Source organism: Pongo pygmaeus, chromosome 5 (assembly GCF_028885625.2).
Source record: "Pongo pygmaeus isolate AG05252 chromosome 5, NHGRI_mPonPyg2-v2.0_pri, whole genome shotgun sequence".
Classification (NCBI taxonomy): domain Eukaryota; kingdom Metazoa; phylum Chordata; class Mammalia; order Primates; family Hominidae; genus Pongo; species Pongo pygmaeus.
Genome location: NC_072378.2, coordinates 116,882,245 through 116,899,647, shown reverse-complemented (window position 1 = coordinate 116,899,647; position 17,403 = coordinate 116,882,245). Strand labels below are relative to the sequence as shown.

Sequence of the window (17,403 nt, the reverse complement as noted above, 5' to 3'; positions counted from 1 at the left end):
TCATTTATAAGGATTTTTTAAATAGAAAAAAATGTAGTAACTGTACATTCTACATTATGGCTAAAAGTTCTATCCCTAATAATAGAAACTACAAGAGTGACAATAATGTTTCCAGTGGAATTCTAAAGTAATTAACATATTCTGTATCTTCCTTCAAGTTTAACTTAACAACGGATTTGCATTCCAACATGACAACAACCAGCTAGTAGTACTATTATAAAAGTCATTTCTACCATGCATTTAATGCTTGAGAAAAATCTTTGAACAATGATTTAGCCAGCTGTAGAAAGCACTACAAATTTGGCTGGGTGCGATGGCTCGTGCCTGTAATCCCAGCACTCTGGGAGGCCGAGATGGGTGGATCACCTGAGGTCAGGAGTTCGAGACCAGCCTGGTCAACATGGTGAAACCCTGTCTCTACCAAAAATACAAAAAATTAGCCAGGAGTGGTGGCACTCACTTGTAATCCCAGCTACTGGGGAAGGTGAGGCAGGAAAATAGCTTGAACCTAGGAGGTGGAGGTTGCAGTGAAACGAGATCATGCCATTGCACTCCAGCCTGGGCAACAAGAGCGAAACTCCATCTCAAAAGAAAGAAAGAAAGAAACCACTACAAATTTAGGAAATTATAACTTTCAGTTTGGTTTTGCGAAGGGAAAGAAGGGAAAGGAACTAATTATTCAGTGCGTACCAGAATACAGAAGCTTTGCAAATCAAACCAGCTTATCTCACAACATATTCGTTAGATAGAGTATCTTAACTCTTTTAAAGATGAGAAAATTATTTTTCAGAGAAGTTAAGTAACTCATTCAGCGTCACATAGCTAAGTAGTGGGCAGAGCAACCCAGGTCTATCCGATTCCAAAGTTTGGGCCCTTTCCGCCACATGATACTTCATTTTACAGCACAAAAGTCTTTTTAGATGTTTTGTTTTCCTACCTTCAGAGGCTCCTTTCAAGACATAGTTCTTCAAACTTAGATTATATTTATTAAAATTTAAAAAGTGCCTTATGTTTACATTTCATCAGATTACAAAGACCCTAAATATTGTTAAAATTGCAACCTAAAAGACATTATTGGCCTACCTTTTGTCATTGATTTTTCAAATAAATGTCATCTGAACAATGTATCTTCAGAATCACTCTGAGTTGCTTAATACTTACTATAATTTTGCTGGGAATTATCTGGATTTCCCATTTTTTAGTTTAGTTTTCCCAAAATCATTTTTGAACTTGTAATTACATAAGACCTTTGAGGTTATCTGAGCAAAATAACTAAATTCATGAAAATATAAATCCATCCAATACCATACACACACATATATACCAATAAATAATAAGATTAAGATGAATAAAATGTAATTGCTAAACATTTCAAGAGTCTTCAGACTCATGTATGTTTGTTAAACTTTCTGGGCAACTGAAGTTAACCGGTTTTCATTCTAATAGAGAATTCTGCCATTAGTAAAAATAGTAAGACTTAATAAAACATTTGAAGCTGCATGATGAGCTGTGACTTCTCCACTCCTCAGTTGGCATAACCCCACAGGACTATGGAATCTAATGCTAATTTGGATAATGAAAAAATGCCACAGTGGCCATTGTACTCTTTTACTTTTTGAAATTTCTTTAAATGTATCTGCCACTGCACTCCAGCCTGGGTGACAGAACGAGACTCTATCTCAAAAAAAAAAAAAAAAAATGTATCTGCTACCCATCAAACAAACTAGATGTATTGGATTTGAAACTGCTTGCCCATGAGATATTCATTTTTAATAAAATATTTTTAAAAGACTGATTTTATTAAATAAATTTTAAAACTTTAAACTTTTTCTTAATGGTGACTACATTATTGAGGTTTCTCTATCCTCTGTTAAATTCCAAAAGACACCCATCAAATTATGTTAGTTCAGAGATTCCTAAGTACTTAAGAATATGTAGCCTGAAATTAGTCCAAATTTATTAAAATATAGCACCCACAATAGTGGAAGTGTCAATGATCTATGAACAGACCTTTCTTGTTCAAAGCAAAATACTGTATCGGACAAGTTTCATCTTGTTTTTAGTTTTACCCATCTTCACAAAAGCTACATATTTCTAACACAGGAAAAGTGACAAATACCTAATGTGGAAGTGACAAATACCTGAATTTAACTGAATTTCATTTTTTAAATAGAGCTTTTCAGGAAAAATAAAAGCAGGATGGTTTTTTCTAAACACCTGATAAACTATATTGAATTATTTGTGCCTTGAATGTGATACCTTTTTGAAATGCAGAACTATTTCTAAAGTGGAAAAACTTTTCCAAACTGCTCCTTCTTGAAAGTTCTACATTCTGCTTCAAAAGAAATGCCAATGTGACTCAGGGCCCTTGACATATCACTAGAGTAAAAAAGTACCATTACAGTGAAACTTGTGTTTATAATTCTATCAGCTTTTACATCACATGACTGCTATCACATTCTCTAACACTGGAGTGTTAAAAAGTCTGTGTTCTTATTGGTGAAATAACTGTTTTGACTATCATCAAGTATCTGAATACTGAGTGTTTCTGGCCCTTGACACTGTCCTATACCTTATAAGGTGTTTACAGGTGAAATAGGAATCTTGTTGGCACTCCGTGCACTTAATGATTCCTAAGAGCTCACATGAACTGAGCAAATGAGATAGAAACATGGCATTCTTAATTATACTAATTACCTGCTTTGTGATTATTCTTGCTACTTCACAGCCTTGCCAGACTCCTGATGACTTTGTGGCTGCCACTTCTCCAGGACATATCATAATTGGAGGTTTGTTTGCTATTCATGAAAAAATGTTGTCCTCAGAAGACTCTCCCAGACGACCACAAATCCAGAAGTGTGTTGGGTGAGTAAGTCTCAAAAAACACATTTAGATTTCAAGATTGTCATGAGACTAGGACGTATAAACTGTTGACTTGTATTAATATCTAAATCATTTTAAAAAATAAACTCACATATATTTTTTAAGTTGCGTATGGTTAATCTTGTAATCCTTCTTTAAAAGAGAGCTATAACAGCCCTATATGTATAATGAAACAACCTCCAATTGCAGAGGATATGCATGCTTTTCATTAATATATTAATTTAGATTTTGCCTTTAAAAAACAATGCCTGAAGTCACTTGAAAAGACATTGTGGCCTATTTTTCACTACAAGCATACATAACCCACATGTATTTCTATCACACACAACATGTATTTTGTTTTAAACACAGATCTATTATTTAATGCTTTGTTTAAAATAGACTATAGTTGAATTTTTTCTTACTAACATTTTTTTTCAACACTGCATTCATTTCATTCCAGAAATAGTCTAACTCTTTCCTGATAAATTAAGAACCTCCTCAACTCAAAGTGCTCCTTCCTTCTGGATGAACACTTTGTGTTGTGAGAGCTTACCTATGAGAAAAACATTTCACTGGCACCGTATAATGTGGAAAAGTAAAGCTGGGTGGAAGGTGTTGCAAATGGATTTTCCTTAAGGAGAACAAGATATTCTAATTCTCATTTCAGTTTTGGGACAAGCTAATTTTGTAAACTTAGGTAGATCACTTAAACTCTGAGTTCCAGTTTCACTGTTGTGTATATTTTCTCATCTGTAAAACAAAGGCTTGGATAGCCTCTAAGGACACAGGCAGCATCAGCTGCTGTTGCTATGGAATGTGCTCTTCATGCTTCCTTCCAACTCTAAAATTCTCATTCTATTTTTATGTTTCTATGTCTAAGTTTAATCTTGTTTTTTCTCTTACTTTCTTTCTTTATCAACGAAGTATTTCCCAAGCCCTCTAAGAATACTTTTAGATAAAATGTGATCCCCTGTCACACTAAGGTTTCTTGGCATTCTCCCTAAAAGTTGGGCACTTTTAGCTATTGTCATCATAATCATTGATTAGCAGGAATACCAGAGAATGGTAAAAAAAAAATTAATAATTAATGAAGATTTTCAGAGCACTACGTTGGCACACAAAGAATGACTGCAGAGTTGAGGCCCACAATTGCAGGCCAACAATTAAGGATGGAAAACACTAAATAGTTATTTGACCAAATAAGGAATTTCCTATTTTAAAAAATCACTCCGTTGAAAATCTCTTAACTTTTTGTCACTCATCAAGAGAAATGGTACTCACTCAACATTGCACAACTACTTATTAATTGCCTACATTACCTGTACCCTATTATAGGCACTGGCACACCAACATGAATACACCAAGGAGGTTCCAACTCTAATGGAACTTACATGTGGTGGACTCTGAAAATATTATACAATTTAATGTCAGACAACCTATTAGTTTACCCTTTTTCTCTTCTATGTTTCTTTTTTTTAATTGATATGTATTAGTTTACATATTTATGAGGTACATGTGGTATTTTGTTATATGCTTAGAATGTGTAATGATCAAGTCAGGCTTTTTGAGGTGTCCACCGCTTTGATTATTGTCACTTCTATATGTTGGGAACAATTCAAGTCCTCCCTTCTAGCTACATTGAAATATACCATACATTGTTGCTAACTAGAGTAACTGTGCTGTCAAATGACTGAACTTCTATCTTTTATCTAACTATATGTTTATACCCACTAATCTACCTCTTTTTATTCCCTCTCCTACCCACCCACCTTCCCATGCTCTAGTACTTTTATAATGTCAGCTCTCTACGTTTATGATATCAATGATTTTAGCTCCCACATATGAGTGAGAACATATGATATTCGTCTTTCTGTGCCTGAGTTATTTCACTTAACATAATGGCCTCCAGTTTCATCCATGTTGCTGCAAATGATATGATTTTATTCTTTTTTTATGGCTGAGTACTATTCTGTTGTGCATATATACCACATTTTCTTTATCTACTCTTCTATTTATGGACACAAGTTGATTCTATATCTTTGCTATTGCAAATAGTGTTATGGTAAGCATGTGAGTGCAGGTATCCCTTTAGTATACTGATTTCCTTTTCTTTGAATAGATACCCAATAGTAGGATTACTGGACTACATTTATCATTTTTAGATTTTTGAGAAATATCCATACTCTTTCCCATGGGGGTTGTACTAATTTACATTTTCTCCAATAGTGTAGATGAGTTCCCTCTTCCGCATGTCCTTGCTAGCATCTGTTTTTGTTTTTGTTTTTGTTTTGTTTTTGTCTTTTTAGTAATAGCTATTCTAACTGGGGTAAGATAATATCTCATTGTGGTTTCAATGTGCATTTCTTTGATGATTAGTGATGCTGAGCATTTTTTATACACCAGTTGGCCATTTATATCTTCTTTCGAGAATAATCTGTTCATGTTCTTTGACCACTTGTTAATGAGATTTTGCTTTTTTATTGTTGAGTTGTTCAATTTCATGTATATTCTGGATATTAGTCTTTTGTTGGATGAATAGTCTGCAAATATCTTCTCCCATTCAGTGGTTGTCTCTTCATTCTTGATGGTTTCCTTTCCTATATAGAGATTTTTATGTTAATATACTACCATTTGTCTATTTTTCTTTTAGTTGTCTATGCTTTTGAGGTCTTACTCGTAAAATCTTTGCCTAGACTGATGTCCTTAAGTGTTTTCCCTATGTTTTCTTCTGATAGTTTTGTAATTTGGGATCTTATGTTTAAGTTCTTAATCCACCTAGAGTTGATTTTTGTATACAGTGAGGGAAAGGAGTCCCGTTTTATTCTTCTGCATATGGATATCCAACTTTCCCTGTACGATTTATTGAAGTCCTTTCCCCTGAAAAGGTTCTTGGCTCCTTTGTCAAAAATCAGTTGGCAATAAATATGTGGATTTATTTTTTAGTTGTCTATTCTGTTTCCCATGATCTATGTATCTATTTTTATACCATGCTGTTTTGGTTACTATAACCTTGTGATATAATTTTGTCAGGTAGTTTGATGCCTCCAGTTTGCTCAGGACTGCTGTGGCTATTCTGGCTTTTTTTGTTGTTGTTCCATATGAATTTTAGGATTTTTTTTAATATCTGTGAAAAATGATGTTGACATTTAATAGGGATTGCATTGACTCCATATGTTGCTTTGAGTATTATGGTCATTTTAACACTATTATTTTTTCTCATCCTTGAGCATGAGATGTCTCTCCATTTATTTGTGTTCTCTTCAATTACTTTCATCAGTGTTCCATAGTTTTCCTTGTAGAGACCTTTCACCTCCTTGGTTAAATTTATTCCTATGTATTTTTTGTAGCTATTGTAAATGGGATTGCTTTCTTGATTTCTTTTTCACCTATTTCACTACTGGTGTACAAAAATCCTATTGATACTGTATCCTGCAACTTTACTGAATTTGTTTATAAGCTCTAAGAGGCTTTTTGTGGAGTCTTTTGGTATTTCTAAATATAAGATAATGTCAACTGCAAAGAGGGACAATTTGACTTCCTCTATTTCAATGTGTATACCATTTGTTTCTTTCTCTTGCCTGATTGCTTTGGCCAGGACTTCCAATACTATGTTGAATAAGAGTGGTGAAAGTGGGCATCCTTGTCTTGCTCCACTTCTTAGAGAAAAGGCTTTCCACTTTCCCCAGTTGGTATGATGTTAACTATGGGTTTGTCATATATGGCCTTTATTAATTTGAAGTATGTTCCATCTGTGCCTAGTTTGTTGAGAGTTTTTATCATGAAAGGTGTTGTATTTTATCAAATACTTTTTCTACATCTATTGAGATGATCACAAATTTTTTGTCCTTCATCCTGTTGATGTGTTGTATTACATTTATTGATTTATATATGTTAAACTATCCTTGCATGGTTGATATTACACTTAATCATGGTGTATTATCTTTGTGATGCACTGTTGAATTCTGTTTGCTAGTATTTTTTGAGGATTTTTGCATGTATGTTCATCAGAGATATTGGTCTATGGTTTTCTTTTTTTATTGTGTCCTTATCTGGTTTTGGCATTAGGGTAATGCTGGCCTCATAGAATGAGTTAGAGAGAATTCCATCCTCTTAATTTTTTGGAGTAGTTTGAAGAAGATTACTATTATTTCTTCCTTATATGTTTGGTAGAATTCAGCAGCAATCCATCTGGTCCTGAGCTATTATTTATTGGGGGCTTTTTATTACTGATTTAATCTTGCTATTTGTTATTGGTCTGCTCAGGTTTTCTATTTCTTCCTGATTTAATCTTGGTAGACTGTATGTTTCCAGGAATTTTCACATTTCCTGTAGGTTTTTCCATTTGTTAGCATATAATTGTTCCTAACAGTCTCTGATAATCTTTTGTATTTCTGTGGTATCAGTTGTAATGTCTCCTTTTTCATCTCTGATTTTGTTTATCTGGGTCTTCTCTCTTCTTTTTTCAGTTAAGTCTAGCTAATGATTTATAAATTTTGTTTATCTTTTTGAAGAATCAACTTTTCATTTTATTGATCCTTTGTTTTTTTTTAGTCTCTATTTCATTTAGCTCTGCTAGATCTTTATTATTTCTTTCCTTCTACTAATTTTGGGTTTCATGTTTTTTTGCTTTTCTAGTTCCTTAAGGTACATTCTTAGGTTATTTGAAATCTTTCTACTTTTTTGTTGTAGATGTTCATTGCTATCTACTTCCTTCTTAGTACTGCTTTTGCTGTATCCCACTGGCTTTGGTATGTTATTGATATGGTTTGGATCTGTGTCTTTGCCCAAATCTCATATCAAATTATAATCCCTAATGTTGGAGGTGGAGCCTGGTAGGAGGTGATTGGATCATGGGAGCAGTTTCTTATGAATGGCTTAGCACCATCCCCCTAGTGCTGTTCTTATGATACAGTTCTCATAAGATCTGGTTGTTTAAAAGTGTGTAGCATATCCCCTCCCTCTTTCTTCCTCCTAATCTGGCCATGTAAGGTGCCAGCTCCCCCTTTGCCTTCTGCCATGATTATAAGTTTCCTGAGGCCTCCCAAGTTGCTAAGCAGATGTAAGCATCATGCTTCCTGTACAGTCAACAGAACCATGAGCCAATTAAACCTCTTTGCTTTATAAATTACTCAGTCTCAGGCATTTTTTATTCAATGCAAGAATGGGCTAATACAGAAAATTGATACCAGAGAGGTGGGGCATTGCTATAAAGATATCTGAAAATATGGAAGCAGCTCTGGAACTGGGTAACCTCCAGTGGTTGCAACAGTTTGGAGGGCTCCAAAGAAGATAGGAAGATGAAGGAAAGTTTGGAACTTCCTAGAGACTTGTTAAATTGTTGTGACCAAAATGATGATGGTGATATATATGGACAATGGAGTTCAGGCTGAAGAGGTCTCAAATGGAGATGAGGAACTTATCAGGAACTGGAGTAAAGGTTATCTTTGCTATGCGTTAGCAAAGAACTTGGTGGTATTGTGCCCCTGCCCAGGGATCTGTGGAACTTTGAACTTGAGAGTGATGATTTAGGGTATCTGGCAGAAGAAATTTCTAAGCAGCAAAGCAGTCAAGAAGTTACCTGGCTGCTTTTAATAGCCTAGCTCATATGTGTGAGCAAGGAAATGATGTAAAACTGGAACTTATATTTAAAAGGGAAGGAGAGTGTAAAAGTTTGGAAAATTTGCAGTCCAGCCAGGTGTTAGAAAAAACAAAATAAGAAACAAACAAACAAACAAAAATTTCTGGGGGAGGAATTGAAGCTGGCTGCAGAAATTTGCATTAAATAAAGAGAAATTGAATGTTAATAGCCAAGACAATGAGAAGACTTCAAAGGAATTTCAGAGACCTCCATGGAAACCCCTCCCATCACAGGCTCAGAGGTCTAGGAGGGAAGAATGATTTCTTGAGCTGAGACCAGGGCCCTGCTGCTTCTTGTGTCCCAGCTACTCCAGCTTCAGCTTGTACCAGCATCCCCTGGGTGTCAGACATGGAGTTAAAAGAGATTATTTTGGAGTTTTAAGATGTAATGATTGCCCTGCTGGGTTTGGGATTTGCATGGGGCCTGTAGGCCCTTTCCTTTGGCCAATTTCTCCCTTTTCAAATAGGAGTATTTACCAAATGCCTGTACTCCCATTGTGTCTTAGAAGTAATTAACTTATTTTTTTATTTTGCAGGCTCATAGGCAGAAGGGACTGTTCACATGAGACTTTGGACTTCGGACTTTTGAGTTAATGCTAGAATTAGTTAAGACATTGGGAGACTGGTGAGAAGGAATGATTGTATTCTGCAATGTGAGAAGGACATGAGATTTGGGAGGAGCCAGGGATGGAATATAAAAGTGTGTTACATCTTCCCTCTCTCTTTCTTCCTTTTGCTCTGGCCATGTGAGGTGCTAACGCCCTCTTTGCCTTCCACCTTGATTGTGTATGTCCTGAGACCTCCCAAGAAACTGAGCAGATGCCAGCATTATGCTTCCGGTACAGCCTGCAGGACCATGAGCCAATTAAACCTCTTTTCTTTACAAATTACCCAGTCTCAGCTATTTCCTTATAGTAATGTGAGAAGGGACTAATACATTCGTGTTTCCATTTTCACTGGTTTTAATAAGATTTTTTATTTCCATCTTAATTTCTTCATTAATCCAATGGTTATTCAGAAGCATGTGGTTTAATTTCTGCTGATTTGTATAGTTTCCAAAGTTCCTCTTGTTATTATTTCTAATTTTAGTTCATTGCAGCCTGAGAATATATTTGATATAATTTTTATTTTTGTAAATTTGTTAAGACTCGTTTTATGGCCTAATATATGGCCTGATCTGGAGAATGTTCCATGCACTGATGAGAAGAATGTGTATTCTACAGTTGTTGGACAAAATGTTCTGTATATGTCTGTTAGGTCCACTTGGTCTAAAGTTCAATTTAAGTCCTTTTCTTGAGATGAAGTCACACTCTGTCGCCCAGGCTGGAGTGTAGTGGTACAATCTTGGCTCACTGCAACCTCCACTTCCTGGGTTCAAGTGATCCTTCCACCTCAGCCTCTCAAGTAGCTGGGATCACAGGTGTGTACCACCATGCCTAGCTAATTTTTGTACTTTTAGTAGAGCTGGGGTTTCATCATGTTGGCCAGGCTGCTCTTAAAGTCATGACCTCAAGTGATCCACCTGCCTCAGCCTCCCAAAGTGCTGGGATTACAGGGGTGAGCTACCATGCCTAATCGTAAGTTTGTTTTATTTTTGCCGATTTTCTGTCTAGATGATCTGCCTAATGCCCAGTAGGGTGTTAAAGTTTCCCACTATTATTTTATTGCAGTCTCTGTCTTTTTAGACCTAGTAATTTTTGCTTTATGAATCTGGGTGCTTCAGTGTTGGTTGCATATACATTTTAAATTATTTCCTCTTCCCAGAATGATTCCTTATCATTATATAATGACCTTCTTTTACTTTTTCTACTATGTTTGACTTACAGTGTGTTTTATCTGGTGTAAATATAGCTACTTCTGCTCACTTTTGGTTTTTGTTTGTGTGGGATATCTTTTTCTATCCCTTTACTTTCAGTCTATATGTGCTTTTATATGTAAAGTGCATTTCTTGTAAGTTGCATATAATTGGATCATGCTTTTTTTATTTACACAGCCAGTCTATATCTCTTTTTTTCTTTTTTTTTTTCTTTTTTAAATTATACTTTAAGTTCTAGGGTACATGTGCACAACGTGCAGGTTTGATACTTAGGTATACATGAGCCATGTTGGTTTGCTGCACCCATCAACTCATCATTTACATTAGGTATTTCTCCTAATGCTATCCCTCCCCCAGCCCCCCACCACACGACAAGCCCCAGTGTGTGATGTTCCCCGTCCTGTGTCCAAGTGATCTCATTGCTGAATTCCCACCTATGAGTGAGAACATGTGGTGTCTGCTTTTCTGTCCTTGTGACAGTTTGCTGAGAAGGATGGTTTCCAGCTTCATCCATGTCCCTACAAAGGACATGAACTCATCCTTTTTATGGCTGCATAGTATTCCGTGGTGTATATGTGCCATATTTTTTTAATCCAGTCTATTATTGATGGACATTTGGGTTGGTTGCAAGTCTTTGCTATTGTGAATAGTGCCACAATAAACATATGTGTGCATGTGTCTTTATAGTAGCATGATTTATAATCCTTTGGGTATATACCCAGTAATGAGATTGCTAGGTCAAATGATAATTCTAGTTCTAGATCCTTGAGAAATCGTCACACTGTCTTCCACAATGGTTGAACCAATTTACACTCCCACCAGCAGTATAAAAGTGTTCCTATTTCTCCACATCCTCTCCAGCATGTTGTTTCCTGACTTTTTAATGATCTCCATTCTAGCTGGTGTGAGATGGTATCTCACTGTGGTTTTGATTTGCTTTTCTCTGATGACCAGTAATGATAAGCATTTTTTCATGTGTCTGTTGGCTGCATACATGTCTTCTTTTGAGAAGTGTCTGTTCATATCCTTTGCCCACTTTTTGATGGGGTTGTTTGTTTTTTCTTGTAAATTTGTTTGAGTTCTTTGTAGATTCTAGATATTAGCCCTTTGTCAGGTGGGTAGATTGCAATAGTTTTCTCCCATTCTGTAAGTTGCTTGTTCACTCTAATGGTAGTTTCTTTTGCCGTACAGAAGCTTGTTAGTTTAATTAGATCCCATTTGTCAATTTTGGCTTTTGTTGCCATTGCTTTTGGTGTTTTAGACATGAAGTCCTTGCCCATGCCTATGTCCTGAATGGTATTGCCTAGGTTTTCTTCTAGGGTTTTTATGCTTTTAGGTCTTACATTTAAGTCTTTAATCCATCTTGAATTAACTTTTGTATAAGGTGTAAGGAAGGGATCCAGTTTCAGCTTTCTACATATGGCTAGCCAGTTTTCACAACACCATTTATTAAATAGGGAATCCTTTCCCTGTTTCTTATTTTTATCAGATTTGTCAAAGATCAGATGGTTGTAGATATGTGGCATTATTCCTGAGGCCGCTGTTCTGTTCCATTGGTCTATATCTCCTTTTTGGTACCAGTACCATGCTGTTTTGGTTACTGTAGCCTTGTAGTATAGTTTGAAGTCAGGTGGCGTGATGCCTCCAGCTTTGTTCTTTTTGCTTAGGATTATCTTGGCAATGTGGGCTCTTTTTTTTGTTCCATATGAACTTTAAAGTAGGTTTTTCCAATTCTGTGAAGAAAGTCATTGGTAGCTTGATGGGGATGGCATTGAATCTATAAATTACCTTGGGCAGTATGGCCATTTTCACAATATTGATGCTTCCTATCCATGAACATGGAATATTCTTCCATTTGTTTGTGTCCTCTCTTATTTCCTTGAGCAGTGGTTTGTAGTTTGCTTCAAAGAGGTTCTTCACATCCCTTGTAAGTTGTATTTCTAGGTATTTTATTCTCTTAGTAGCAATTGTGAATGGGAGTTCACTCATGATTAGGCATTCTGTTTGTCTATGATTGGTGTATAGGAATGCTTGTGATTTTTGCACATTGATTTTGTATCCTGAGACTTTGCTAAAGTTGCTTATCAGCTTAAGGAGATTTTTGGCTGAGATGATGGGGTTTTCTAAACATACAATCATGTCATCTGCCAACAGGGACAATTTAACTTCCTCATTTCCTAAGTGAATATTCTTTATTTCTTTCTCTTGCCTGATTGCCCTGGCCAGAACTTCCAACACTATGTTGAATAGGAGTGGTGAGAGAGGGCATCCTTGTCTTGTGCCAGTTTTCAAAGGGAATGCTTCCAGTTTTTGCCCATTTAATATTGACAGCCAGTCTATATCTCTTAAGAGGGGAATTTAATGCTTTTAATTTCAAGGTTAATGTTGACATATGAGGCTTTGTTCCTGTCATGTTGTTGCTTACCGTTCGTTTTATATATTCTATGTTCCTTTCTTTTTCTCATTTTTTGTCATTGTGGTTTGGTAGATGAATATCTATAGTAGTATCATTTGAGTCCTTCCTCTTTTTTACCATTGTTTTACACGTTCTTGTGTTTTCACCATGATAAGCATCATCATTTCACTTCCAGATATAGAATTCCCTTGAGCATTTTAGGGCCAGTCTAGTGGTGCTGAATTCCCTCAACTTTTGCTTCTCTAGGAACAACTTTATTTCTCCTCTATTTATGAAGGATAAGTTTTCTGGATATAGTATCCTTGACTGACAGGGTTTTTTCCTCAACACTTTAAGTATATCGTCTCATTCTCTTCTGGCCTATAAGGTTTCTGCTGAGATATCCTCTGTTAGTATAATGGGACTTCCTTTAGAGGTGACTAAATTCTTTTCTCACTGTTTTTAGAATTCTCTCTTTGTCATTGACTTTAGACATTTTGACTATAATGTGCTGTGGAGAATTTGTGCATTGTATCTGTTTAGGGATTGCTGGGCCTCCTGTATCTGGATGTCTAAACCTCTTGCTGGATATGGAAAGTTTTTGTCTATTATTTTTATCTATTATTTTGTTGTATATATTTAACTATTTCAATATCTGTTTACCTTCTGGGATATCAATAATTTGTATATTTGGTCACTTCATGGTGTTCCATATACCATGAAGGCTTTGTTTAGCTTTTTTTAATTCTTTTTTTTCTTTTGTATTTTCATGGCTGGGTTATTTCAAAAGTTGAACCTGAACTGTCTTCAGGTTCAGAGGTTCTTTTGTCTGCTTGAACTAATCCATTGTTGAAGCTTTCAAATGTGTTATGTTGTTCATTCAATGAATTGTTCAGTTGCAGAATTTCTGTTTGATTCTTTTATGACATCTATGTCTTTGGTAAACTTCTCATTCATATCCTGAATTGTTTTTCAGATTTCTTTGTATTGTTTTTCAGAATTATCTTGTATCTCACTATCCTTCTTTAGAATCTGTAATTTGGATTCATTTTCTGGAATTTCATTAACTGCTTTTTTATTGAGATCTGTTTCTGGAGAATTATTGTGTTCCTTTTTTAAAAAAATAATTTAAATTTTTTTTCTTAAAGACCAGTATGATAATATATCTTCCTTTAAAAGTGTTATTTTTCTGGCTTTTTCATGTTTCCTGTGTTCTTATGTTAATATATGTACATCTGATGTTTCAGTTGCTTCTTCCAATTTTTAAAAATTTGTTTTTGTAGGGGGAGAATGTTTCCTAAGGATGAATAGATAGTGTTGGTTGGGCAGGGTCCTTTGGCTTTTATTCTGGTTGCAGTAGCAGTGTAGTTTCTTTGATTTCTTTGGCTGTGACTAGCGTAAGTGCCATCTGACACTTCCTCAGTGGCCTAGGGTACAGTTATTAATGGGGGCTATGATGCAGTTTTGCTGACGACTTGGGATGCCAAGTAAGCCAGTCTCTGAGCCCAAGTGGTGTTAGCAATGGGCTAAGTACGCCCATAATTTTGTCCCAGGGCAGTATACACTGGCACCAGTGTTAGGTCAAACCAGGCCAATTCTTGGGCCTCCAGGTGCCTTACTCAAATACTGGTAGTGGAAGCCATGGAACCAGCAGGTTGGTGATTTATTGGGCTCTTGGGACACTTGTGTGGCATGCATAATGGCAATGGCAGTGACAGGATGACCCTCTGAGTCCTGAGTGGTGCTCGCTAATGTTGGTTGTGCCAATGATGAGCTGGGCTTACTTCTCTTTTTTAATTGAAATTGTAATGTTAAAATTAAAATTTTAATTAAATTAAAATTTCTTAATTAAATTTAAAATTTTAATAAAGAGGGATATTATTGTTCAGGGTTTTGATATTATACTTTCTTTTTAGTTCATTACATTTTGATAAATTAAGCTATTTGAATACTACTATTTGTCATTGCAAGCCATGGTTCACAATGACAAATAGTAATCTTCAAATAGTTTAACTTATTAATATATTTTTATTATTAATTACTTTATTCTTTTAGGGAGGGGAGAAGAGTATCTGGCCAAGAAGAAACAAGTGCAAAATTGGAATGTCCAAAGAATAGCAAAATATTTAATCTGGCTATATCAGTGAAGCAGAAGGAAACATAGTAAGAGATGCATTTGTAGAGATAGAACCATCTAAACATGGTTCACAATGACAAATAGTAAATTCAAATAGTTTAATTATCAAAACTTAATGAACTAAAAAGAAACTAGAATATCAAACCCTGAACAATAATATCCCCCTTTATTCATTTTAAAAACATGTATTGAACCCTTATTATATATTAGGCACTATTTGTAATATCTTGTATATAGCGGTGGATGAAATAAACTTAACAGTAAATCTGTAATCAGACAACTCAGTGCTCTGGAATAATCACAAATCAAGATGTATAAAAAATGTCCTCTGAATGTGGAAATAGCTATGTCTCAGAACTAAAAATAAGGCACTTTATCTAGGAGCAGGCTATTAGGCTTTAACCAAAGCTGTTTAAATGTAATTCTTAAGAGTCTTATTTATCTGGTTTCCAATTGCACAGACTAGAACCAGAAAACTAAAAGACAGGCTTATGAGTCTAAAAAGCAAGCATTTTGACAGCAATAAAATGCTGATCTCTAACTACAAAAAGGAACAAAAATCAAACACATCTTCATATTGCAGTGTTCAAAATGATCAAAACATTCATCAAGAAAATGTTAAATCATGTAGCATAGACTCCTTTTAAGAAACTGTGGGTTCTTATATTACCCTTCATACCTTCATAAATATTATCATGAAAAATTGTTTTTAAATAAAATTTAGATCATTTAAGAGATAAGCTTCACTCATCCAGAAATTGTTATGAGGAGATGTAGGCAAAATGAGATACAGCCATGTCCATAGAAGAGTTATGTTCTGATTTCAAAAAATACTTGTTTCCCAACAGCTTTGAAATATCAGTCTTTCTTCAAACTCTTGCCATGATACACAGCATTGAGATGATCAACAACTCAACACTATTATCTGGAGTCAAACTGGGGTATGAAATCTATGACACTTGTACAGAAGTCACAGTGGCAATGGCAGCCACTCTGAGGTTTCTTTCTAAATTCAACTGGTCCAGAGAAACTGTGGAGTTTAAGTGTGACTATTCCAGCTACATGCCAAGAGTTAAGGCTGTCATAGGTTCTGGGTACTCAGAAATAACTATGGCTGTCTCCAGGATGTTGAATTTACAGCTCATGCCACAGGTAGGTTTTGTGCTACCTCCATACATTGCTTTTGATCACATTTGTTATTATGAAAGGATCAGGGAAACCTGAGGAAACTAGTTAGAGAGTCACTTTAACTTTTCTTTCTCTTTAGTTAAAGAAAGGATGCACACCATTACAGAGAGTATAGTGAAAAAGTACTAAGGGAGTAATTACCCCTCAGTCTATCAGGTCTAGTTTCTGACCGTTTTCAGCTTGATTTGTATAAGACACAAACATCTTCAGGCCTAAACTGCCTTGTTTCTAAAATAACATCAGTCACATGCTATGAAGAAACTAAAGAGACTGAGGAGTAAAGAGATAGAGAGGTCAAGGAAGACTTCTTGAGGAAGTGACATTTAGTCTCAAGCTTGAGTGAGGAGTGTCAAGGGAGGATGAGGGAGGGGAGAAAGAGTATCTGAGAAAGCAGCAAGTGCAAAGTTGGAATGCCCAAAGAATAGCAAAAAGGCCAATCTGGCTAGATCAGTTGAAGCAAAGGGAAACATAGTAAGAGATGCTTTTGCAGAGATAGGCAAAGCCTGGGTCATGTAGCATCTTGTAAGCCCTGGGACGGTTTGCATGTTGTTCTGAATATGATGGGAAGGCTTTGAGCAAAGACTGTAGAACTATTTATCTCCCTGGAATGCAAGCCAATAACCAGAGAGTAAGCAAAAAGTTCTCTGAAAAAACAAATCAGATATCAGAGCACTGTGTACTAAGTTCTTGAACATCGCTCAGAGCCAATTAAGTCTCTGGCTTTCATTTTGAAATCACACTACTTTGTAACTCTCTATGTCACTGATTTCTAATCTTAAGGAAGAAGAGAAGCCAAAAGTTAGAAAAGAAAAAGGCTTATATTCAGATGATAAAGAAATGACCATCTGATAGAAGTGAGCAGACAGAAAATATATATATATAACATAATGAATGTGTATAAGAATTCAAAATATATAACATTTTGTAGGTAGAGTAAATAAATACATATACAAATAAAGACTATTAGCATTCCATTATATTATAGCCTAGTGACTGGTAATAAAAAATTTAATCCAAAGTGATTAAACAAAAAGAACTATTTATCAAATACATCAAAGATAAGGCTTTGGCTTAAAATTTCTAGACTATGTATGATACTAGTTAGGTGATACGTAAGGAAAGCAGACTATTTAACAACAACTGGCTAATGCAAAAATGCAATTTCTGTAATAGACAGCAGAAAAGGTAAGGGGACATTCCATGGGTAACACTAATTTTAAGAAAGCTCAGCTCTTAACAACGTGGCTGAGCATAGCAACATCAGGTACTTGGAAGGGAACTTAGGTTTACTGAAAGTCCACCATGTGCTCGTATCTATTTAAATTTTCTCCTTTAATCTTAGCAAGAATCTTACAACTTTACAGT

At 35.5% G+C, this 17,403-nt stretch overlaps 1 protein-coding gene across 3 annotated transcripts in view; it reads left to right on the top strand.

Moving 5' to 3' along the window:
* The first annotated feature begins 2,601 nt into the window (after window positions 1-2,601).
* Window positions 2,602-17,403, top strand: part of GPRC6A (G protein-coupled receptor class C group 6 member A) — a 30,479-nt gene continuing 15,677 nt past the window's right edge. For 2 of the 3 annotated variants that reach the window (XM_054491813.2, XM_054491812.2), the window contains exons 1-2: window positions 2,628-2,865; window positions 15,699-16,002. In XM_054491813.2, coding sequence (XP_054347788.2) covers window positions 2,672-2,865; window positions 15,699-16,002 — 498 coding nt within the window. In that variant the 5' untranslated portion in view covers window positions 2,628-2,671. Of the gene's footprint in view, window positions 2,866-15,698; window positions 16,003-17,403 lie in introns of all 3 variants that reach the window. The other variant, XM_054491810.2, reaches the window with a different exon arrangement.